This window comes from Haliotis cracherodii, unplaced genomic scaffold (assembly GCF_022045235.1).
Source record: "Haliotis cracherodii isolate W230 unplaced genomic scaffold, xgHalCrac1.p SCAF_18, whole genome shotgun sequence".
NCBI lineage: Eukaryota > Metazoa > Mollusca > Gastropoda > Lepetellida > Haliotidae > Haliotis > Haliotis cracherodii.
This window is the reverse complement of record NW_027266273.1, coordinates 21,914,013-21,938,561: the sequence shown is the minus strand read 5'-3', so window position 1 is coordinate 21,938,561 and position 24,549 is coordinate 21,914,013. Positions and strand designations below refer to the sequence as shown.

General features: G+C 41.6%; 1 protein-coding gene across 3 annotated transcripts; it reads left to right on the top strand.

The window, feature by feature from the left end:
- Nucleotides 1-20,962, top strand: LOC139465888 (ATP-dependent zinc metalloprotease YME1L-like). Of its 3 annotated transcripts, none has more exons than XM_071247866.1 (20): nucleotides 1-168; nucleotides 1,050-1,205; nucleotides 1,400-1,447; nucleotides 1,751-1,913; nucleotides 3,199-3,297; nucleotides 3,789-3,889; nucleotides 4,804-5,062; nucleotides 6,206-6,294; nucleotides 8,056-8,146; nucleotides 8,455-8,514; nucleotides 9,147-9,239; nucleotides 10,342-10,474; nucleotides 11,561-11,623; nucleotides 12,385-12,497; nucleotides 13,129-13,284; nucleotides 13,872-14,023; nucleotides 15,081-15,207; nucleotides 15,833-15,906; nucleotides 16,577-16,693; nucleotides 18,551-20,962. In XM_071247866.1, the coding sequence occupies exons 1-20, from the start codon at nucleotides 130-132 to the stop codon at nucleotides 18,695-18,697; spliced, it is 2,280 nt and encodes a 759-aa protein (XP_071103967.1). In that variant the 5' UTR covers nucleotides 1-129; the 3' UTR covers nucleotides 18,698-20,962. The 3 variants fall into 3 exon arrangements, with proteins under 3 accessions (XP_071103967.1, XP_071103966.1, XP_071103968.1); XM_071247865.1 differs by having other exon boundaries at nucleotides 4,804-5,064; nucleotides 6,199-6,294; XM_071247867.1 differs by lacking the exon at nucleotides 1,400-1,447 and having other exon boundaries at nucleotides 4,804-5,064; nucleotides 6,199-6,294.
- The last annotated feature ends 3,587 nt before the right edge of the window (nucleotides 20,963-24,549 follow it).

Below are 24,549 nucleotides of genomic sequence, written 5' to 3'. Positions count from 1 at the left end.
CTGTTAATAAAGTCGGCAATGGTGGACAGGGAATGTGATTGAGAAGGTTGTGCGTTTTAATTATAAAACCGCACGTTTGTCTGTAAATTAGATTTCTGTCGGCGCAGCCTATTTCAACAGCGAGCTGTGATGGCGTCCATGTTAACACACAGTACAGTGCAACCACAGGTAAATAATTTGATCACGACAATATTTATTTAGAATCTTGTTTCATTCGGCAAGGATTGGCAAATTCTGGTGAAGGGAAAGAAATAAGAGGGTCGAACAAATGATGAAATATGGCTTTTACTTCATTTTCATTTCCCTGTTATTTTGAGCACAACATTTTCTTCTTTTGGCAAGACATGATGCCGTTGACAATATCATAAAACACGAGTCGAAAGGGAAGCCGGCTGTTAACAATAGTTGAGAACCATTGATTGTTGCTTCCACAATTGACACTGCCTTGTTGGTATAGTTGTAAATGTGCTGTTAAAAACAACATCCTGATACTTACACAAGTAATATGCATACATGTATGATAAGGACAGACTTCCGTCCGTCCCCCACCCTAAAACATTTTTTTCTGAACCTGTGAAGATCCGGGGTAGACTAGGTCTTCAGCAACCCATGATTGCCGTAAAAGCCCCCCACGCTTGTCGTAAGAGGCGACTAATGAGATCAGGTGGTCAGGCTTGCTAACTTGGTTGATGAATGTCATTGTATACCAATTGCGTGGATCGATGCTCATGATGTCAGTCACTGGAATGTCTGGTCTAGACTTGACTATTTACAGAAGTCCGTCATATAGCTGATTTTTAATGATTTTAGCAAGTTTTGAGAGGATATTCTATCTCAATACTATTATTGAAAAATAACATGGACATTTTGGGTGACAATCAGTCAGTGTCCAAGAAACCAATTTAAAATCCTGTGTACCATAGCAAATCATAATTGTTTTTCAGTGTGTCAGTTATTTGTATGTTGCTAAATATGTATATGAAACTCAAACAAAACTACACTGATAAAATGATATAATTAGTTGAAAATGTATGTTATCTTTTATTTAGGTTGTTGCAGCACTCTCTCAGCTGTCCTCTCTATTCAGTGGAGTACGAACACTTCACACGTCTGTGAGAAGTCGTCACCAGAAAAAAGAGAGGGACATATCTTCAGCTTGTGCAGTTTCTCAAGTCACCAAACCACCAGCATTCCCAACTTCAGAGGTTTGGTTGCTTTACATACTTGTCAGACATGTTTAGTACATTTTGAAGTGTCAAAATAAGATTATTAGTTTGTAATAGATACAATTTGCATGGTGTAAAATCGATTGGGGAGGGGGATCTACAATCTAAGAGTGTTTTGCGATAACATTTGCTATAGAGTTACACTTAGTCTTTTTGTTTATCCATCACATTAGGGTTATGAGAAAGACCTGTTGACTATTATCCTGAACACTGCATTACCGGTATGTATTATCATGATTATTGATGTTTAAAATGCTCTTATGATGTGTCTATCAGGGATTGACCTGGGTTGTTTTGGGGGGGTTCAAGTGGACTCATAGCGTTTAATTGTAGGTATTTTATTTATTATGTGATATATGAATATGGAAATCAATTTAAAGTGGTACCAAGTTATGAAATAGTAGCATTCGTTTTCTACATCCCAGTAGATTCACGCTGTATTTGTTTTGCATACATCTTCTTCTTTTTTTTGCATGTTGGATGCAGGATTTCGTGGATGATAAATCCCTGGTCAATGATTTCAGGTGAAAGGTGTGCCCAGTACTGTGGAGCTGGTGGACCTGCCGCGGGATGTGGACAGTGCGGTCCTTAGTCCACTCCTGGCCCTGGTCAAGCAGCAGGAAGCACCCCACAGTCACTGGCATGAGTCTCATGTGTCAGCGCAGACCTTTTTCGAAAACAAAACAGGTTTCTATCGTCTACTTATTATTTAATATGAATTTGAAACTTATCCCATCTCATAATATGCATTTCTTCCTTCTTCTTTCGATCCTATGTGGAAACCTGCTTGAACAAAGTTTCCAGCTTCTGAAAACAAATCACCCGAACACATCTCAGCATCACCATGGCCACCATCCAAACAAGTGAGTCAAGCACTGTAATCCCGTGCATGGCAACCTACACGACCTGATCATGTGTATGCTGTCAATATTATTCTCTTTATCATCGCCACACTGTGGAAACGTGCACTGAGGGTTCAGAGATTACATTGAAGTTTTTCTGCTGGGTTTTCCCTCACCATCAAATGGACTTTACGTTAATGTTTGCGGGAAGATGAGTATGGATAAGAAACAAGCCTGTCTTCAGTGTAGAACTACCTTTTCTACTTTGGACCCTCACAACTTATGCTGTGACTATCGTGGCCATTGCAGTACTAACAATTGTTGTTCCCTGTGTGCCGATCTGACAGAAGAACCCTTCATTGTTTATCTACACAAGTGCCACAGATGGGAAATGTACCGGCACTCAAAATCTAGGGACTTGGAACATGGGTCATCTTCTGTAAGAAATATAAGAAGTCAACCAAGGTGGCTGCCTCCGTCGGAACAACCAGCTACATCAGACGTTTGCAAGGTTCTCTCTTCTGTCAATTCGTCGACTACACATCCGGTCGACCCTCTTAACGCTGCGTGATCGTCTGTTGCGCCTTCACGTGATGCTCCGGCTGGTGATGATCGCTTCTCTGCATCCCAACATCTGTTACTGGTCGAAAGGGTTCATCCTCTTCTAAGGATCTACTGTGCAAGGATCGATCCTGTGCTTCTTCCAAGAATAGTGGATCGAAGGGTTGGCGCTTTATGGATCGCTCCACAAAGGATCCCTCACCCAAAGTCTGACAGTTGGAGGATCGTTATTCCAGTTCGCCAGGTTGCACTCAGGATTGACACTCTCAGTACTACATTTGGGGGATCGATGCGCTCACAAGGAAGCGACAGATTCATCATGTACCACTCCTGTTCATCATGATTCAGGGGATGACTATTATACAGACTCAGCTGAGTGCCGATCGACTTTGTGTCATTTCCATCATCAAGCTGAACCAACCGACATCGTCACAAGGCTTATCTCAATGTGGATGTTTATCTCACTGTGGATGTTAATGTCAATGTTGCTGTTAATCTTAATGTGTTTGTTAAGTTGTTAATGTCAATGTTGATGTGGATGTTAATGTCAACGTGTTTCTTTGTTACAGGGTTCCCTGAAGGACATTTACAGTCGACTGTACCGACCTTCCTCCAGATCATGGGAGACAAGGGTTTCCAGAGTTTTCTGAGAGGAGGGTTTGCACCATGTGAGTTTCCAGCACACACTTTGTGAGCCATTTGTGGCGTTTTCTGTCATTTAAACCATGTGAGTTTCCAGCACACACTTTGTGAGTTATTTGTGGTGTTTTCTGTCATTTAAACCATGTGAGTTTCCAGCACACACTTTGTGAGTTATTTGTGGTGTTTTCTGTCATTTAAACCATGTGAGTTTCCAGCACACACTTTGTGAGTTATTTGTGGTGTTTTCTGTCACTTACTGTGCCAGGCTTCTGTTGTACGCTTTGCTGACTGGGGATCTTTAGACAAACCCACATTTGAAAGCATCTCTGTTGAAAGTTCGCATCTGCAATGAAGCCTTTAATCTGATATCTATTATCTTAATTTTCTTTTACAAAATCTTTTGATGTATTATAATTAAATTATTGCTGTTTTGTGTAAAGGGAACAGTTTTAGTTGAGTGTGTACATTGGCGTGCAAGTATGTCCATGGAGAGACCAGATGACTTCTTTCCTTCCAGGTGTGCAGCAGACGCGAGGTTTCAAGACGAAGCGATCACAATCTGTGTTGGGGCTAGGCAGGGACAAGAACATGTCTTTCCTAGATGAACTTCGACATTCAGTAAGAGACTCATCTTCTTTCATCCAATATGGTCTTTGCCAGATCCATACTAAAATGACAGTTACAAAATTCTGAATGTTGACAATAATACTGATGCAAAATATTTGTAAAGTCATGAGGCTAAAATAATGCCTGTGCCTTTAGCGTGTCTAGTAACCTGCTCAACCTATCATTTGTATTACATTTCTTAGTTCACGAAGAAAAGTTGTTGATAGTTAAAATCTTTCTTCCAACTCTTTCAGTTTGTAAATCGTATTAACCCAGTCTTGAGTGTACAAAGTACAGCTTACCTGGTTCAGTGGCACAGGGATTAGTAAAGTCATTTGATTGTGATGTCATGGTAACCGATGATTTCACAATGGCCTGCAAAGTCATGTCGTGCAATTTTATTACCTGCTATCTTCTAGGCCATGTCGCTTGATCTCACTCAAACGATTTGTTCCGTGGAAGCCCGTTTCGGATGACAAATGTTTATATATTGATACAGAAATTTCGAAACAATGACTACCCATATATATATACTCACCGCCAAAAGAAACATGAACCACAGACACAAAGAGAAAATTATGTACATTCAGAAGAGATGTTTCCATTGTGTACCACTTAATGCCAGAACTAACAATCGGTCAAGTGTTACCACAGTGTCTTTGTTCTAATCACAATATGCTGCACATGATTTCCAAACTTTACATGCTGATCCTGCACGAGACAAATGGTGCATCTTGAGTCATGGATCTGTGACGTAACATGTGATGCATTCATGAGCGTCGGTTCACACAACAGACCAGTATATTCATTTGTGCATCAAACTAATCTAAGATCTCTTGCATATGAGTAATTCTTCATATATTAGCCAAACATGTATGGTATTCGAGTTTCTTTTGGTATATATATATCTGTCTGTTCTGACTCAGGTGCAATCCAAGCTGTTCCCTGACAACTACAAGAAGGAGATGGGGAAGTTCCAGAAGATCGTCACAGCTCATGAGAGTAATCCCGAGTTTCAGGACAGACTGAAGGTGGCTTTTGCTGAAGGCTACCACGCCAACTCCAAGCAAGAAAGCCATGACACTAAGAACACCGTGCTTAACCGAACATTGCGCTTCCTCTTCTACATGTGCATGTTGTGGCTGCTCGTGCAGGTCGTACAGGTCTTCACTGCCGTGGGAGGAAGTGAGTGTCTGGACATTTTTCAGTCAGCTGTAGAACAGCTGTTTTTAGAATATTGGTCTGGGTCTAATGGTGCGGACCCTAATCCTTTGCAAACTGCGCCAAGACGCTTATAACTCTCTTACCTTAATTGAGACAAACGTTTTTGCTAAATTTGCTTCATGCAGATCGTCCCTGGTAATTTTATGGCGATCAGGTATGCAACTTCTCCTGAGTCCTCTGGCCTTTAAGGACACATAAATTCCTGCCCACCCTCAGGATGTATTTGATATTAAACAAACTGACTCACGCTTGTCATCTTCCCAAGACAGGGGAGTTAACAGACTTTTAAAATCCAGTTTCCACCTTTGCCAAATTCCGGAGTTACATTTTGGCTGGACTAATGGGTCTATGAATAGTGCAATCAAAATCGCGTAACAAACTACATGAACTAGACATCTGGTTTGTAAACAGTGATTTCAACATGCAGGTTTTGGTTGACTGAAGAATTTGCAAAGCATGTGTACTGCCAACTGGGCGTTGACAGATATTTTTCAAATCTTTTCATGGTTTTAATCAAGGTGCTCAAGTAATTTGATCCATTTCGCAAGGTAAGGTCCGTATTATTAGAATATGAATCTTGATTTTTTAATCAAACGGTCTTCACTGGGTGCCACCATTTTGTTTGAAGCGATTGCAAGTGATAAGAGAGGTGGAATCTGATTGGTCAAGAGGGGGGGACATAACTCGTAATATCAACTGTGGCGCTACGATTGAGCCTGGAAATTCCAGCCTATATGGGCAAGGGTGGTAGCTGGACTTTTATTGTTAGCTAACGGCCCTGCCTCGGAAAGATGCTGGCTCAAGCCAAGTTGCATACATGACAGGGATGGAAATTAGCACTAACCCTGACCAGTTATGTTAACGGTATCCAAAGAGCTAGTAGAATTTCAGAGAGTTTGGGAAGTCTTTGTTATATGTTATCACTATTCGGCCGGTAGACGTCCTTGGTGTTATATTCATATTCACATCACTATAGACTTGCAATAACTTTGAACACTGTTAAACCCCATTTCACCTCACCTACCCTACTTACTTGTAGATTGAGGGTTTGTGTCTATGCTTTGTGTAAATTTATTTGTGTATTGTCGTGTTTTGGTCAATCAGCTGGAGTGCGTGGTCTCGGCGTTCTGACGAAGGATCAGTTTGAGGTCAACCCTGAGGATGTCAACGTAACCTTTGATGATGTCAAAGGGGTGAGTCTCAATAAAGCCTAGCAGTCTGTTGTTATCCGAATGCGTCTTGACAGACTCAATAAAGCCTAGCAGTGTTTTGTTATCCGAGTGCGTCTTGACAGACTCAATAAGCCTAGCAGTGTGTTGTTATCTGACGCTCAATAAAGCCAAGCAGTGTGTTGTTATCCAAGTGAGTGAGTCAATGTTGTGAATGACACACTCAATAAAGCCTAGCAGTGTGTTGTTATCCGAGTGCGACTTGACAGACTCAATTAAGCCTAGCAGTGTGTTGGTATCCAAGTACGCCTTGACAGATTCAATAAAGCCTAACAGTGTGTTGTTATCCAAGTGAGTGAGTCGATGTTGTGAATGACACACTCAATAATGCCTAGCTGTCTGTTGTTATCCAAGTGATTGAGTCAATGTTGTGAATGACACACTCAATAAAGCCTAGCAGTCTGTTGTTATTCAAGTGAGTGAGTCGATGTTGTGAATGACACACTCAATAAAGCCAAGCAGTGTGTTGTTATCCAAGTGAGTGAGTCGATGTTGTGAATGACACACTCAATAATGCCTAGCAGTCTGTTGTTATCCAAGTGATTGAGTCGATGTTGTAAATGACACACTCAATAAAGCCAAGCAGTGTGTTGTTATCCAAGTGAGTGAGTGAGTGAGTAAGGTTTTACACCGCTTTTAGCAATATTCCAGCAATACCACGGCGGGGGACACCAGAAATGGGCTTCACACATTGTACCCATGTTGGGAATCGAACCCGGGTCTTCGGCGTGACGAGCGAACGCTTTTACCACTAGGCTACCCGACGGCCCCGTTATCCAAATGAGTCAATGTTGTGAATGACACACTCAATAAAGCCAAGCAGTGTGTTGTTATCCAAGTGAGTGAGTCGATGTTGTGAATGACACACTCAATAAAGCCAAGCAGTGTGTTGTTATCCAAGTGAGTGAGTCGATGTTGTGAATGACACACTCAATAAAGCCAAGCAGTGTGTTGTTATCCAAGTGAGTGAGTTGATGTTGTGAATGACACACTCAATAAAGCCAAGCAGTGTGTTGTTATCCAAGTGAGTGAGTCGATGTTGTGAATGACACACTCAATAAAGCCAAGCAGTGTGTTGTTATCCAAGTGAGTGAGTCGATGTTGTGAATGACACACTCAATAAAGCCAAGCAGTGTGTTGTTATCCAAGTGAGTGAGTTGATGTTGTGAATGACACACTCAATAAAGCCTAGCAGTCTGTTGTTATCCAAGTGAGTGAGTCGATGTTGTGAATGACACACTCAATAAAGCCTAGCAGTGTGTTGTTATCCAAGTGAGTGAGTTCGATGTTGTGAATGACACACTCAATAAAGCCTAGCAGTGTGTTGTTATCCAAGTGAGTGAGTCGATGTTGTGAATGACACACTCAATAAAGCCTAGCAGTGTGTTGTTATCCAAGTGAGTGAGTTCGATGTTGTGAATGACACACTCAATAAAGCCTAGCAGTGTGTTGTTATCCAAGTGAGTGAGTCGATGTTGTGAATGACACACTCAATAATGCCAAGCAGTGTGTTGTTATCCAAGTGAGTGAGTTGATGTTGTGAATGACACACTCAATAAAGCCTAGCAGTGTTTTGTTATCTGAGTACGCCTTGACAGACTCAATAAAGCCTAGCAGTGTGTTGTTATCCAAGTGAGTGAGTCAATGTTGTGAATGACACACTCAATAAAGCCAAGCAGTGTGTTGTTATCCAAGTGAGTGAGTTCGATGTTGTGTATGCTTCAGGCAGATGAGGCTAAGACGGAGCTGATGGATGTGGTGGATTACCTCAAGGACCCAGAGAAGTACCAGTCTCTGGGGGCCAGATTACCCAAAGGTTGGTTAATTGATTCAGCTTTGTACAGTTTAATGTTAAAAAAACTAAAACACAAACTTATATACAATTCATGATCATAGGAAATGTCTGATTTCCAATATTGCCAACAAGATGGCCACCACAGCAGCCATATTGAGTTTGTTGTAGTGTTATTTGAATATTTAATCTGTTTTATCTGTTTTCATCTCATCCTCATTCACTTTTAAAATACCATTATGACTCACACAGGGACCTACATGTCCACCTGTCACTATTTTCTCTTTTAGTTACATGTGTGGTTGTCATGGTGACGTTGTAACATGTTACAGGTGTTTTGTTGGTGGGACAACCGGGCATTGGCAAGACGCTGTTGGCCAGAGCTGTAGCAGGTCAGTTGGGTTTAGTTTTACTCCATTGCATTCTTCTCATTTCAAAGTAACTATGACAACCCGTGGGATTCCCAGTTAGAGTTGGTCCCTAGCAATCTATGCTGGTCGTGTCAACTTACCCCAACAATGTGGATTGTCTGGTCCAGATTTGTGGATTGTCTGGTCCAGATTTGTGGATCGTCTGGTCCAGATTTGTGGATTGTCTGGTCCAGATTTGTGGATTGTCTGGTCCAGATTTGTGGATTGTCTGGTCCAGATTTGTGGATTGTCTGGTCCAGATTTGATCATTTACAGGCCGCCATCATGTAGCTGGAATATCGCTGAGTGAACAACAAACAAACACATCCGTAACGATATTTCTTTTACTTTCTTTCATAATAGAATCCTATAAACTTTATCGTTAATATTAGCTATGTTGTGTGTAGTATACATTGTCACTATATTACCAGTTTTCGAACATTAGCTTGAATCTCAGTGTTATTGTGAAAAGGAGGTTCCTCAAGTCGAATACAATAGGTGCAGACCTCAAGAACCCCAGGACCTGTCGTAATATTTCAACACTGATTTATATATTAGTGTCCCAGATTAAGCATACTTCCTTTCATTAATCAGTATATGTTTGTGTGTGAAAGGGGAAGCCGGCGTGCCGTTCTACCATGCTTCTGGTTCCGAGTTTGACGAGATATTTGTTGGGACTGGAGCCAAGAGAATCCGACAGCTGTTCTGTAAGTGGAGGATATTCATTCACATTCATTTAATGAACAGCTTGACTGTAGATCAGTTATTATTGTTTTGTGTTGTTTTGTCAGGTAAGGACGTCCAATCTCTGGTAAAATAATGAATGTACAGTGAACTTAGTTACTAAAGTACTCACGGAAATGAAAAAAACCTGTTTTTTCGACCTCAGATCTTAAATTATTGCAGTTAATATACAAAATATGTAAATATTCTAACAACTAAATTAGTACTAATTGGGCCGTGGCACAAATACAACGTATCAAATGTTTTTATGCCTTTTTACTCGTAGAAAGGTGTAAAAATGTGAATAAAACAGACTATTGTGAAACAGGGCATAACCAGGTGTAAGTAGATCAAGGTGATCTATGACACCTTGACGACAGGTGAGAACAGGTGCGTAATGCCTATAGTCTGTTTCTGCTCTGTCAATTTGGACTTTATTTTTGAATGTTGAAAGTGCCGACAAATTACCTCCTGTAAAGTACATTTTGTATTGTTCACTGAGATCAAACTAGCAAATCCAGACTAGTACTTTTCGATTTGTTTTGTTATTTCGTATTTACAGCTACGTAACACTTTGTGTCGATTTTTAAATTGAGAAAAACAGTTTTTTTATTTCCGTGAGTACTTTAATGCCGATTTTATAATGCTAGCCACTAGTCCAAGCTGACCAGTCCTTTGTTTTAGCCCTTTAATGCCAAGCGCCAGGAAGGGTAACAACAAGTACCATCTTTTAAAATGATTTGGTATGACGTGGCTGGGGATCAAACTCCTGCTGTCTGGGCAGACGCTTTACCGCTACACCATGGAGGCGGTCATTTAATAAGGGGTCTTCCAGATCCATAAAGTTGAATCATCTTGACCGATATGGAGTGTTGATAAACAAGGCGACTAGTAACGCAGAACTACTAAAGAATTAGACAATTTCTGTGTGACATGAACTGAAGTTTGAAAAAGTGGAGTGTGGAACACATGGTAACATGACAGAAGAACATTCTCTTTTTTGAATGATGTGTGACGTGTCACATGATTGATCGTCATTCTGCCTGTTCCCTTACTTTTGTCCATAAGTATATGTTGTTTCGGCAGCTGCTGCCAAGATGAGGACCCCCTGTGTCATATTCCTGGATGAAATAGATTCTGTGGGAGCCAGTCGAACCAACTCCCAGATTCACCCGTACGCCAACCAGACCATCAACCAGCTCCTGGCAGAGATGGATGGGTAAGGGGCACTTTCTGCCTGTGATATGGACGGGAATCAAGCAGTCCACTATCTCCCTCACAACTATCTTACAACATGAACACATTCACACCCTCAACATGGCTGTCTACTATCTCCCTCACAACTATCTTACAACATGAACACATTCACACTCTCGACATGGCTGTCTACTATCTCCTTTACAACTGTCTTACAACATGAACACATTCACATCCTCAACATGGCTGTCTACTATCTCCCTCACAACTATGTTACAACATGAACACATCCACACCCGCGACATGGCTGTCTACTGTCTCCGTCACAACTATCTTACAACATGAACACATCCACACCCTTGACATGGCCGTCTACTATCTCCCTCACAACTATCTTAAAACATGAACACATCCACACCCTTGACATGGCTGTCTACTGTCTCCCTCACAACTATCTTACAACATGAATACATTCACACCCTCAGCATAGCGGTGTACAATTTCCCTTACAACTATCTTACAACATGAACACATCCACACCCTTGACATGGCTGTCTACTGTCTCCCTCACAACTATCTTACAACATGAACACATCCACACCCTTGACATGGCTGTCTACTATCTCCCTCACAACTATCTTACAACATGAACACATCCACACCCGCGACATTGCTGTCTACTGTCTCCCTCACAACTATCTTACAACATGAACCCATCCACACCCTTGACATGCCGTCTACTGTCTCCCTCACAACTATCTTACAACATGAACACATCCACACCCTTGACATGGCAGTCTACTATCTCACTCACAACTATCTGACAACATGAACACATCCACACCCGCGACATTGCTGTCTACTGTCTCCTTAACAACTATCTTACAACATGAACACATCCACACCCTTGACATGCCGTCTACTGTCTCCCTCACAACTATCTTGCAACATGAACACATCCACACCCTCGACATGGCTGTCTGCTTATTGGTTGGTCATAGAAAATAATCACCTTGGTTCAGATTGAATGATAAACATGTTTTAGTTTAACACTTTCATAATATGATTATAGTAGATTGTGATTAACTGATATGTATCTTTGTTACAGATTTAATCAGAATGAAGGTGTTATTGTACTTGGAGCAACCAACAGGAGAAATAACCTTGACAGGTATGGACAACATACCATATAGATAATCTCACTCAAATGTCCTCGGCAAACTTTGGAGTTTTAAACTTGACTCATGTAGATATGTTCGATATCATAAGACACAAGGGTGAAATACTATTTATCATCCAACATCATTCTGTCAACAGTTTCAGTTTGTAAACAGTAATAGGCAGAGTCTAGTGTAAAAAGTACAGCTAACAGCTTCAGTAGCAGAGAGATAAGTGATGTCATTTGATTGTGATGTCATGGTAACTGATGATGTCATGGTAACTGATGATGTCACAATGGGCTGCAAAGCATTGTAATGCTATTTCATTGCAGTGATATTTCCTAGGAGAGATAGCCTAGTGGTAAAGCCTTCGCTCGTCACGCTGAAGACCAGGGATCGATTCCTGACATGGGTACAATGTATGAAGCCCATTTCTAGTGTCTCCCGCTGTGATATTGCTGGAATATTGCTAAAAGCGGCGTAAAACCATGTTCACTCACTCACTCACTCACTCACTCACTCCTAGGAGAGATCGCTTGATCTCACCCAAATGATAGCTCATGTGGAGACCAATTTTGGATGACAAATGCTACTCCTTTGCAGGCCCACGTTGCTCTCATTCTCTTTACATGTGCACAAGATTTCCTCGTAGTTAATCTGTCACTTGTCAATATGAAAACAGGATTTCCCACAGTGTGCTTTGTTAATCATGACAATAAATACACAGCAATTGTCTCATTCAAATTGGGAATAATTTGTTGCCATGTTTCAGTGCTCTGCTGCGTCCTGGTCGGTTTGACGTGGAGGTGACCGTGTACCCCCCGAGTCTGAAGGGCAGGAAGGAGATCCTGGAATACTACATCAGCAAGGTCAAGGCCGACTCCAGTACGTCATGTTGTAGATGGTGCACAGTTTGTCTTTATACCGTTGTTTATGGTATCCAATCATATATTGACATTTGAAGTTGGCCCTTGTAGCGTAGCGTCCCTTGACCCTCCATAAATCTATGATCGTGGGTTTGTATCCTGGTTCACCCACAATTATGTTTCTGGGTTTGTCAGCACCACACTTGAGTTTCTGGGTTTCACCAAAGTGGTAAAGCTTTTCTCCAACAGTGACATGCCATGTTATATAACTGGAATACTGTTCAAAGTGGCATTAAAACCAACTCACTCACTTCAATTATTTATGTGAAGCTGTTATGTAACTGGAGTAATTCTGTTTGGGGTCAAGAACACTCGTTTAGGAGATACACCTACTGTGTTTTGAAATTTGATGTAGTCCCACTGTAGAGTAGATACCTCTTTATTTTAATTTTTAACCAAGCACTTTAGTTTTAGCTACAATTCATATGGGGTGATCGATCGGCAGCCATTGTCTATGAATCGATATGTAGGCTATCTACGTATTCATACGCACATTTTTTTGTAAAAAGGCTTAAGATAATTGAAAGGGGTTTCCGTAGCAAAAAATCATCAGTGTCATTTAATGTCAGCCATCATGTGATGTGTTGCAGAGATGGACTTCGACCTGCTGGCCCAGAAGACCGTGGGCTTCACAGGAGCAGATCTCCAGAACATGGTGAACCAGGCCGCACTGCAGGCTGCCCGGGACGGCGCCTCCCTCATCAACATGTCGCACATGGACTACGCCAGGGACAAGGTTGTCATGGGTACGTCTGCTGTGTATTACTTCAATTGATATGTCGGAATAAAGTTGTTGAATTAACACATTTGTTGTCAACACCTTTCTGGATCTCATAGATCTCTGTTGATGTCATGTTACAAGAATCAACACTGCAGAGCTTGTGATCAGAAGAGTCTCGAGTTTATGGGGGCATAGGTGGCCCAGTCGTCTGAGGTGCTTTAATTTGCTGTGCAGAATTCGGTCCCATGGGCATGCTAGAAACCTGCCCTGATTATGTTACCAGGTTTGTCAGCAGTATACCCAAGGTCGTCTAAGACCTACATAATTTCAGGCTTTCCTCCCACATCAAGCTGACACTGTAATAACCACTCACTTCCAGATTTGAAATTTCTAGATTTCAAAAGGTCTGTTAAAAATGCTCCCCGTCTATAGTATACATCTATATGATAATGGCAATAGGTTAGTTTTTATGTTCAGGGTACTTACTGTCATTTCAATACGAAGTGATGAGCTGTGAAGATGATGTGCATCCAAGAATGGAAGACCTGCTGGGTTTGATGCCTGTTCTGCTGTCTATACACACCTGTATATGTAGATGTATTGTTCTCGCAGGTCCTGCTAAGAAGTCTCTGATTCAAGACGATTCTGCCAAGTGGAAGACGGCATTCCACGAGGCCGGGCACACGCTGGTCGCTCACTTCACAAAGGATGCACCTATCCCTAACAAAGTCACCATCCTTCCCCGAGGAAGTTCACTTGGACATGTGAGTCTGCATTCCTGTGTTCCCTGGTGTCAGCACAGTTCACAGACTTCTCTGTCCTGTCTCTAGGTTGTAATGTTGACTAGGTTTTGTTTGTGAACATCTTCCATCATTTTTATCTTGAAAATAATGTAATGCTCTCCAAGACAGATGATGAGCTACTACATAAATGTGGAGAATGTGTGTCCCATTGGTTTCCCTCATACATTAGAACCAGCTTGTCTTTCTGGTGATACATAGAGAACTCACCTTAGGGTCTCTTTATATCAAATATATCAAGACAAGTTGATAAAAGATTGGTGGTTGCTGAGGTGTTTTGAACTTTAGTTGATGAGTTTTCATATATATATATATATATATATATATATATATGAATGATATTACAAGACATAAGGGTGATTTTATTGTCATCCAAAATCATTCCTTTTTTTTTAAACTGTAATAAGTGAGTGTCTTGAGTTTAAAAATACAGCTAACCAGCTCCAGTGGCAGAGAGATTAGCAGGGGTCGACTTACTGCTGGCCCGTGGCCAGTTAAAAAACTACAGAAGGCTTGCTGAAAAATAAAGTAGATGGCCCGTCTAGCTAGTCAAAATTTCGCCCCTTCTCTGTGTATGTTTAATCTTTTTAATTGGACACTGCTCGTGAACTATGTAAATTTTGATGAATTTAGGGAGGATATGACTTAAAGATCTCCTTAAAGAGGAGTTCTAAAGTTTACAGGGACCGGATAACGCAGTCATGGCCTCCAATGTTTAGTTTTAGGTCAGTTACTTTGGAGAAGGGCCAGTAATTTTTGAAAGGAACAAGACCAGCTGGCTATATCTGAATTTGTGGTTAAATCTACCCCTGGATTAGTAATGCCATTCGATTGTGACGTCATGGTTACAGATGACATTGTGATTAAATTCATTGTAGCGATGTCTGTTAGGAGATATTGCTTAATCTCACCCAAACAATATCTCCTATGGAAGATAGTGTTGTATGATGAAGTGGAATAACTCACAGTGAATGCTGTGGATATATTGGCCCTGTCAGCAGTGTACTGATGATGTTTACAGACGGCGATGTCGTATGAGAAGGAGCTGTTCAACATGTCGCGGTCCCAGCTGCTGGCTCGGATGGATGTTGCCATGGGGGGTCGGGCTGCGGAGGAGGTCATCTACGGCATGGATAAAGTTGAAACAGGTACACCATGTTTGATAAGCCTGTTTAAAATATTGAGAATTCTAGGTGATTACACCACTCACTCACTCACTCACTCACACCTGAAGTAGAATCAGTGAGCCATAAATCATTCAATAAATCCGACGTTAAGCTTGTTATGGTTGATATTTAATTTCTCAAACATTTTACATATCAATCTAAAGTTCAGTTTTACTTGTTAAAATGCACATTCAGAATGTCCAGTGGCTTCTTGGATCAGAATCAAATGCAACAGCAATAGCAGGCTGTCTTCCTTATGGTTTAAATTACGTCAAATAATGCACCTTAACAGTAATACATTAACCCAAGGCACTGTAAGCATCACATGGAATTTGTCAAGTAGATGTTTCTCGTGTTTTATGTTTTTGATGTGTACAGTTTCATGTCGGGGGGGGCGGTCGGGTAGCCTAGTGGTTAAAGCGTTGGCTCGTCACGCCGAAGACCCAGGTTTGATTCCCGACATGGGTACAATGTGTGAAGCCCATTTCTGGTGTCCCCCGCCGTGATATTGCTGGAATATTGCTAAAAGCGGCGTAAAACCATACTCACTCACTCACTCACTCATGTCAGGGAGGTTACATTTGGTAATAAGGTGATTCCTTCACAGGTGCCAAGGATGACTTCTCACAAGCCACAACAATAGCAAGTGCAATGGTCAAGGAATACGGAATGTCAGAAAAGGTAAAGAGAGGTAGTTCTCTGCTTGTCCTGAATCACACAAACTTCAGGAATCTTGCTCTGTGCTGGATCTGTATTCTCTAGGATATAGGGACAACATTAGACACTCTGCTCAAGTTACGATTATCACCTGCACATGATAGTTTCTTGGTCTTGTGATCAATGGTACTATCGAGATTTGGGGGCACGGGTGGCCTAATCGACTAACATGCTGCAGTTCACTGTGTAGAGTTGCTTCCCTTGGGCATGCCAAAAACCTATGCTTGTGGGTTCAAATTCTGGTTGCATAGTAAACTAGTTTGTTAAGTGATTGATCACCAGAGCAAGAACATGGGAAATGTGGGTTCAATTTCATACCATATTTTTTGTGTAGATATGGAGGTGTTGTTTGGTTTGGTGTGTTAGAAGTTATTTCAGATGAAGGGGCGGTTGGGTAGTCAAGTGGTTAAAGCATAAGCTTGTCACGCTGGAAGCCCGGGTTCAATTCCCCTCATGTGTTCAATGTGTGAAGCCCATTTCTGGTGTTCCCCTGCCTTGATATTGTTGGAATTATCCTAAAAGCAGCGTAAAGCTATACCAACCCTTAAGAGGAGATGTTTTGTAGTTCTGGTGTTGTATTCTTCCATGTTTAGCATTAAGACTAAGTCATGGACTTCTGTTTCATCGGTAACAGGTTGGAACGCGAGTGTTTAAAGACAACAATGTGGTGAGCGGTGGTGTGTCCAAGATAAACAGTCTGAGCCCCGCTGTACAGGAGCAGATTGATGGGGAAATCAAGAAACTACTACAGGTATGTCAGTCAATCATACACTCCACTCATACCATTGTGTCAGTCAATCATACACTCCACTACTACAGGTATGTCAGTCAATCATACACTCAACTACTACTGGTTTGTCAGTCAATCATACACTCCACTACTACCATTGTGTCAGTCAATCATACACTCCACTACTACTGGTTTGTCAGTCAACCATAAGCTCCATGACCACAGGTATGTCAGTCAATCATAAGCTCCATGACTACAGGTATGTCAGTCAATCATAAGCTTCATGACTACAGGTATGTCAGTCAATCATATGCTCCACGACTATAGGTATGTCAGTCAATCATACACTCTACTACTACAGGTTTGTCAGTCAATCATACGCTCCACTACTACCATTGTGTTATTCAATCATACACTCCACGACTACAGGTATGTCAGTCAATCATACACTCTACTACTACAGGTTTGTCAGTCAATCATACACTCCACGTCTACAGGTATGTCAGTGAATCATACACTCCACGTCTACAGGTATGTCAGTCAATCATACGCTCCACTACTACCATTGTGTCAGTCAATCATACGCTCCACTACTACCATTGTGTCAGTCAATCATACGATCCACTACTACTATTGTGTCAGTCAATCATACGCTCCACTACTACCATTGTGTCAGTCAATCATACGCTCCACTACTACCATTGTGTCAGTCAATCATACACTCCACGTCTACAGGTTTGTCAGTCAATCATACACTCCACGTCTACAGGTATATCAGTCAATCATACACTCCACGTCTACAGGTATGTCAGTCAATCATACCATTGTGTATGTCAATCATACGCTCCACTACTACCATTGTGTCAGTCAATCATATGCTCCACTACTACCATTGTGTCAGTCAATCATACGCTCCACTACTACCATTGTGTCAGTCAATCATACACTCCACGTCTACAGGTTTGTCAGTCAATCATACACTCCACGTCTACAGGTATGTCAGTCAATCATACGCTCCACTACTACCATTGTGTCAGTCAATCATACGCTCCACTACTACCACTGTCTCAGTCAATCATACGATCCACTACTACCATTGTGTCAGTCAATCATACGCTCCACTACTACCATTGTGTCAGTCAATCATACGCTCCACTACTACCATTGTGTCAGTCAATCATACGCTCCACTACTACCATTGTGTCAGTCAATCATACGCTCCACTACTACCATTGTGTCAGTCAATCATATGCTCCACTACTACCATTGTATCAGTCAATCATACGCTCCACTACTACCATTGTGTCAGTCAATCATACACTCCACGTCTACAGGTATGTCAGTCAATCATACGCTCCACTACTACCATTGTGTCAGTCAATCATACGCTCCACTACTACCATTGTGTCAGTCAATCATACACTCCGTGTCTACAGGTATGTCAGTCAATCATACGCTCCACTACTACCATTGTGTACGTCAATCATACACTCCACGACTACAGGTATGTCAGTCAATCATACACTCCACTACTACCATTGTGTCAGTCAATCATACACTCCACGTCTACAGGTATGTCAGTCAATCATACACTCCACTACTAAAGGTTTGTCACTCAATCACTAAGGATAAAAAGATACAACAGCTGACAATGAGAAAAGAACACTATGCATATGAAAGACCAGATCCCGTGTTTGGATCGGTATTTAGCATTGTGTACTGCCCTAGTGCATATTGTCCTTGTGATCATTGCTGAGAATACTGTAATTATTTTACTGAACACCTCAGTAAAGATTGATCACCCCAGATGCATATTATCCTGAATATATACATGCTGTTTATATATACTACATGATGATTATACTGATATACTTGCAGGAGTCGTATGACCGCGCTAAACAGATCCTTCACAAGCACCAAGCAGAGCATAAGGCCCTGGCACAAGCTTTGATAAAGCTAGAAACCCTGGACAAAGAACAAATAGTGGCAGTCATTGAAGGGAAGCCAGTCAGCAACCAGTCGTGATAATGTGTTCTGTAGGGATGGACGTGGATTGTGTGATGTGATCGTCAGTGAGAGTTGTCTCCCTTGTCAGTTGTCACAGCAGAGGCCAACCGACCAAGATGTTGACATGACACAAATGATATTTTTGGGGAGATGGTGTAAGCCAATCAATCTGTATAGAACACTGTGTGTAATGACTGAGTTGCATCATTTCTTCTGTCTGTACCTATTGTGTGATAGGACTTTCAGTTGGGAATTTCAGAAATGATTCTGTATCCTTGCATTTTCTTATTGATAGTTTTGTGTATAATTATTGATACCAACTTTTTCTTAATGTAGAGATAAATGAAATCATGTACTATATACCAGGGTTGATACGATACATCAGTGTACCAGTGCATCGTGAGTTTTCATGTGACGATACGATACACGATACTGGTTTTTCTGTATCGATACAATACGATACACTTGCTAAAATAAATTACTTACTATTTGCTTAATGACCCGCACCCCAGCGCTTATGTCTGTCAAATATTGCAAACTGTGTTGTAATTAGTTTTTTCAACTTCACTAATAAAATTAGCTGCTATGAACATGTCACAGCTAGCAGTTCCCTTGGAACCAGCTCTGAAATTTTCATAATCAAGAAGTTTCGGCATGATTTGATGTAATTATGCGTATCGTGATACATATCGTATCATGACCTTGCTGTATCGTCTCACCCCTACTGAAAATTGTGGCATCGCCAGGCCTCCATCTCAAAATAACTTTCCTTCACTCTATGTCTGTGTGTACCTTATACAGTGTGCCCATACTCTATTTCACTGGGTACATAGTAAATGCAAGGCAAGGACCTCATCTTAACATTGTCCAAACAGTCTAGATTGATGGAATGTCAAACGGGTGAATCATTGCATAAACAATTGAAAAATTGGAAATTGAAGGTCAAATTGTTGGTGGTAGGGTTTTTGTTTTCTTTTTTAGACAGATTCGCACATTTTTTTAGAATGAGATTTTATGTATGAGTTCAGTTCTTATGTCTTCTGTAACATACTGTACATGCTATATGTATTACAAGCGTCACCTCAGAAATGAGGGTTTGTGCTTCATCCTTCACATGGTTGACTTGATGAAGTGGTCACGATCATGCCTTTGTTGACACATACCGACAGTGAATGAGTAGTCGTGGTTTCAGAACACAGTCAGTGATTACAGACATTGAATTTAGTGGACGACGACAACGACATTGTAATCAGTGTGTGACCTTGAGGTATTGATGCGAACTTTGAGAGGCCACACAAACGAGAAGTGGAACAGTTTCTTTGAAAGGCATTTAGAAGTTGGGTTACTAAGTAAGGATAACATATATGGATGAATAACTTCTCAGGAGCAACGTTTCGGTGTAGGTTCTAACCCCTTCATCAAGCAAGTTAAAATAACGTGCTTGATAAGTGTCAGAACCTACACTGAAACGTCGCTCCTAATGGTATTAAAGAAGTTGTTCATCCACATATCCTTACTAAGTGGAACAGTTGCAGTGATGGATATCATTTGAAGAGAAAGAGAGACTAGTTCTACACCACTGAAGGATTGCCATGTACATATATACTTGTGTGTGTATATTTCCCACAGACTGGGCACAGAGAGAGAGAGGGGCATGTGACCCAACTGGTTCCATGTGCATGTGGGAACAGACTGTTTTAAAGAAAATCCCTGTTTAAACAGAGAACCTGTCTTCAATGACTATTTACCTTTTCAATATACATAGAATGCCATGATTGAAAACAGGACTGGCCCCTACTGGAGATAACAATCTACTTTAAGGCAAACGGTTCCCCTTTGGGGGCCCCAGCCATCTATACCGGTTGTAAGAGGCAATTTACTAGACAGTCTTCTTAAATGTGTGGATCAATACCCACCATATCACACTCTGTGTTGTCTGATCTAGACTCGATTTTATGCAGGTTGCTGTCAAGAAGCTGGAATATAACTGAATGCAGCATTCAACATAAAACGAAGCAAGCAGTTTGCATATTTCAAACAGCAATGCACATTTCAGACAGCAATGCAAAGGGTGTTCCATGGGAACAACACATCACTGTCTGCATGGTCTGTGTGGGATTCATTCAGGTCATGAACCCTGGAAAAGTCGTGGAATTATGGTTGAGTTTCCAGGCTGGGAATACTTTTGGATAATAGGAAGTTGTTATGAGGTCATGGACAAATATGTTTTTATACCAGCAACGTCTTCTGGTGGTGTATCTGTGAAAGAAAATAAAAGTCAACCGTCGGTCGTTTTCCATGTCATTGAAACACATTCTAATCATTATTAATTAGATGAGATTGTTATTGATTTAATGTCAGTACTGGTGGGAAAACCACTGTGGTGGGACGGACTGGTTTGATGACTTGTTCTGTTGCTTGTATCCTCATCTGCCACGCCGCTTTCAACAGTATTCCAGTTATATGGCGGCGTGTCAGCTTAATGTGGGAGGAAAGCCCGAAGTGATGCAGGTCTCAGACGTTTACAACTTGGTGAAACCCACGAGCACGGGTATGGTGCTGACAATACCAAGAAACATAATCGGGGCGAACTGGGATTCGAACCAACGTGCCAAAGGGACGCAACTCCACACAGCGAATTGCGGCGCCTTTGACGACTGGGCCACCCGTGCCCCCAAGGCGCGTTAGAAGAGTGGGCCACCTGTAATGGTGGCAGCGACATGAGTAACAATACTTCATCTCAACTGCTGCTTTCTGACGGTCATCAAATTCAATGAAAGCAACAAGTCATAAGGAAGGCCAACATGACACACAAGGAATGTCAAAACAATACACAAATAATGTGGAAGCAATCAAATTTATTCCAGCGAAATGCTAGTCATAAACCTCATACTCTGTACTTACCATACATTTACATCTTATTTTCATTAAAAACACATATAAATGCAGATCTAAAATTTCATCAAAATCATTCACACAAAGGTCTGGTCTTGGAGACTGTTATATTTTGAACATCTTGCAATACTGACTGCTGATCAGCTCCAAGTAGAAAGATAGTGGCATTTGTTCAATGGCCAATTCACACAGAAGGAATCACAAAATTCATGTTTTACCATCAACCCTGCTGATGACAAACATGGCATTAGCAAACTGATTTGCATGTAAGCTGATTCAGCAAAAGGCATGCTCCCTCTTGAGGATGGCTGACCTCTTGTGTAATGGAGTGGGCGGGGCGGGGCGGGGCGGGCAGAGATTGAACAGACTATATCTGTGTGACTGGGCCATACATTGGGGGGAACCTGTCATTTTTCAGAGGGGAGATTTTCAGCCACCACTACAGATCAAATTCCTGTGTTGTATTTATACCTTCAATATTTCCCATGTTATTCACCATCAAAAATAATTTATTGTAATTACCCTCCCCATATTCTCTGGGTAGTCCCTCCACCCCCAATGATAAATGAGTGGTTCCCTGGTGGGCACAGGGCTTGAATCACTGTTATGACAAGGAATGAAAATCAGACAAAATAATATTTCAAGTACAATGAAGATTTTTCTATTTAAAAACTTTTTAAATGAAGATATTCGTTTCTAAAGAAAATGTATGATAAACTTTTCTTAAAATACCCCCAAACTTAAAGAAGTTATAAATGACCGATCCAACTAAGATTTATCTTCATAGCACAGAATATGATATTTCTTTCTTGGCCACAACAGTGATAATCTCCCCTGTGCTTAAATCTGTACTGTTAACAGTATCTATCACAGCTGTAGGTTATCCAGGTCAATGAAAGCACAACTAAGCCTGATGTTATCCGCAGCTTTACATCATCTTTAAAGAACTAAAATTAACTGAATCTTCAGACAACTGTCAACTAACTATATACATCTTTCGTGTTGCAATAAATAAAACTCCTAGATCCTCGTCTTGTTACAATATAGCACATACATCTGCAAAATACAGATATAACCATAACAACAAAATTACATTCCTGCATCCAGCAAACAGCAGAGCTCTCTTGGTACACAGTTCTTGTGTCGCTTGTCAAACAGCGAAGCTCTCCTGGTACATAGTCCTTGTGTCGCTTGTCAAACAGCGAAGCTCTCCTGGTACATAGTCCTTGTGTCGCTTGTCAAACAGCGAAGCTCTCCTGGTACATAATCTGTGTGTCGCTTGTCAAACAGCGGAGCTCTCCTGGTACATAGTCCTTGTGTCACATTGTCAAACAGCGGAGCTCTCCTGGTACATAGTCCTTTTGTCGGTTGTCAAACAGCGGAGCTCTCCTGGTACATAGTCCTTGTGTCACATTGTCAAACAGCGGAGCTCTCCTGGTACATAGTCCTTGTGTCGGTTGTCAAACAGCGGAGCTCTCCTGGTACATAGTCCTTGTGTCACATTGTCAAACAGTGGAGCTCTCCTGGTACTTAGTCCTTGGGTCGGTTGTCAAACAGCGGAGCTCTCCTGGTACAGTCTTTGTGTCGGTTGTCAAACAGCGGAGCTCTCCTGGTACAGTCCTTGTGTCGGTTGTCAAACAGTGGAGCTCTCCTAGTACAGTCCTTGTGTCGGTTGTCAAACAGCGGAGCTCTCCTGGTACACATAGTCCTTGTGTCGGTTGTCAAACAGCATAGCTCTCCTGGTATAGTCCTTGTGTCGGTTGTCAAACAGCAGAGCTCTCCTGGTACATAGTCCTTGCGTTGGTTGTCAAATAGCGAAGCTCTCCTGGTACATAGTCCTTGTGTTGGTTGTCAAACAGTTGAGCTCTCCTGGTACAGTCTTTATGTCGGTTGTCAAACAGCATAGCTCTCCTGGTACATAGTCCTTGCGTCGGTTGTCAAACAGCGGAGCTCTCCTGGTACAGTTTTTGTGTCGGTTGTCAAACAGCGGAGCTCTCCTGGTACAGTCCTTGTGTCGGTTGTCAAACAGCGGAGCTCTCCTGTTACATAGTCCTTGTGTCGGTTGTCAAACAGCGGAGCTCTCCTGGTACAGTCTTTGTGTCGGTTGTCAAACAGCGGAGCTCTCCTGGTACAGTCCTTGTGTCACATTGTCAAACAGCGGAGCTCTCCTGGTACATAGTCCTTGTGTCGGTTGTCAAACAGCGGAGCTCTCCTGGTACATAGTCCTTGTGTCGGTTGTCAAACAGCGGAGCTCTCCTGGTACATAGTCCTTGTGTCGGTTGTCAAACAGCGGAGCTCTCCTGGTACACATAGTCCTTGTGTCAGTTGTCAAACAGCGGAGCTCTCCTGGTACATAGTCCTTGTGTCGGTTGTCAAACAGCGAAGCTCTCCTGGTACACATAGTCCTTGCGTCGGTTGTCTCTAAATTTCACGGGCAAATTTACAAAAATTGGCTAGCTTCTACTAGAGCTGTTAGTGATTGACAATATGATGACAAGCCAAAAAATACTACAAATAGTCTCTGTAATAGCCTTGTTTAGGAGTATGTTTTAGGAGAATCCGTTATTGTTAATAACAATTTCAATGAATAAAGTTTGGCAAATGTTATAAAATTAAACATTTGTCTATTATCAATGTTACCATGTGAATGTGGAGACCCATTGTATTGGCAAAATAATACTGAGCATGCCTAAGACGGCCCTGATCAGTCGAGTAGGGTCATCTACCTTAGTCGTCTTTTTTTAAAAGACATTCAGTGCATGAATAAATGGCCAGTCATTTTCTCTCAAAATCAAGTGAACAAGAATTTTGTAGTTTTCATCGACCAAAAAGAGGAAAAGATAGAACCTCTAACACTGTTCATAATGCTGTTGTTTGCATAGACACCGACTCATGAGACATCATGGCGCTTGTTCCCAGGAATATAGGTTCTCACACCATGCACATACACCCCTGACTGCAGAGGATGATCTGCG

Bases quoted from the DNA above. Each gene is read 5' to 3' on its own strand.
- LOC139465888 (XM_071247865.1), top strand. From the start codon at position 130: ATGGCGTCCATGTTAACACACAGTACAGTGCAACCACAG. The intron at 169-1,049 runs GTAAATAATTTG...TCTTTTATTTAG, and splicing joins ACAGTACAGTGCAACCACAG to GTTGTTGCAGCACTCTCTCA. The intron at 15,907-16,576 runs GTAAAGAGAGGT...CATCGGTAACAG, and splicing joins AATACGGAATGTCAGAAAAG to GTTGGAACGCGAGTGTTTAA.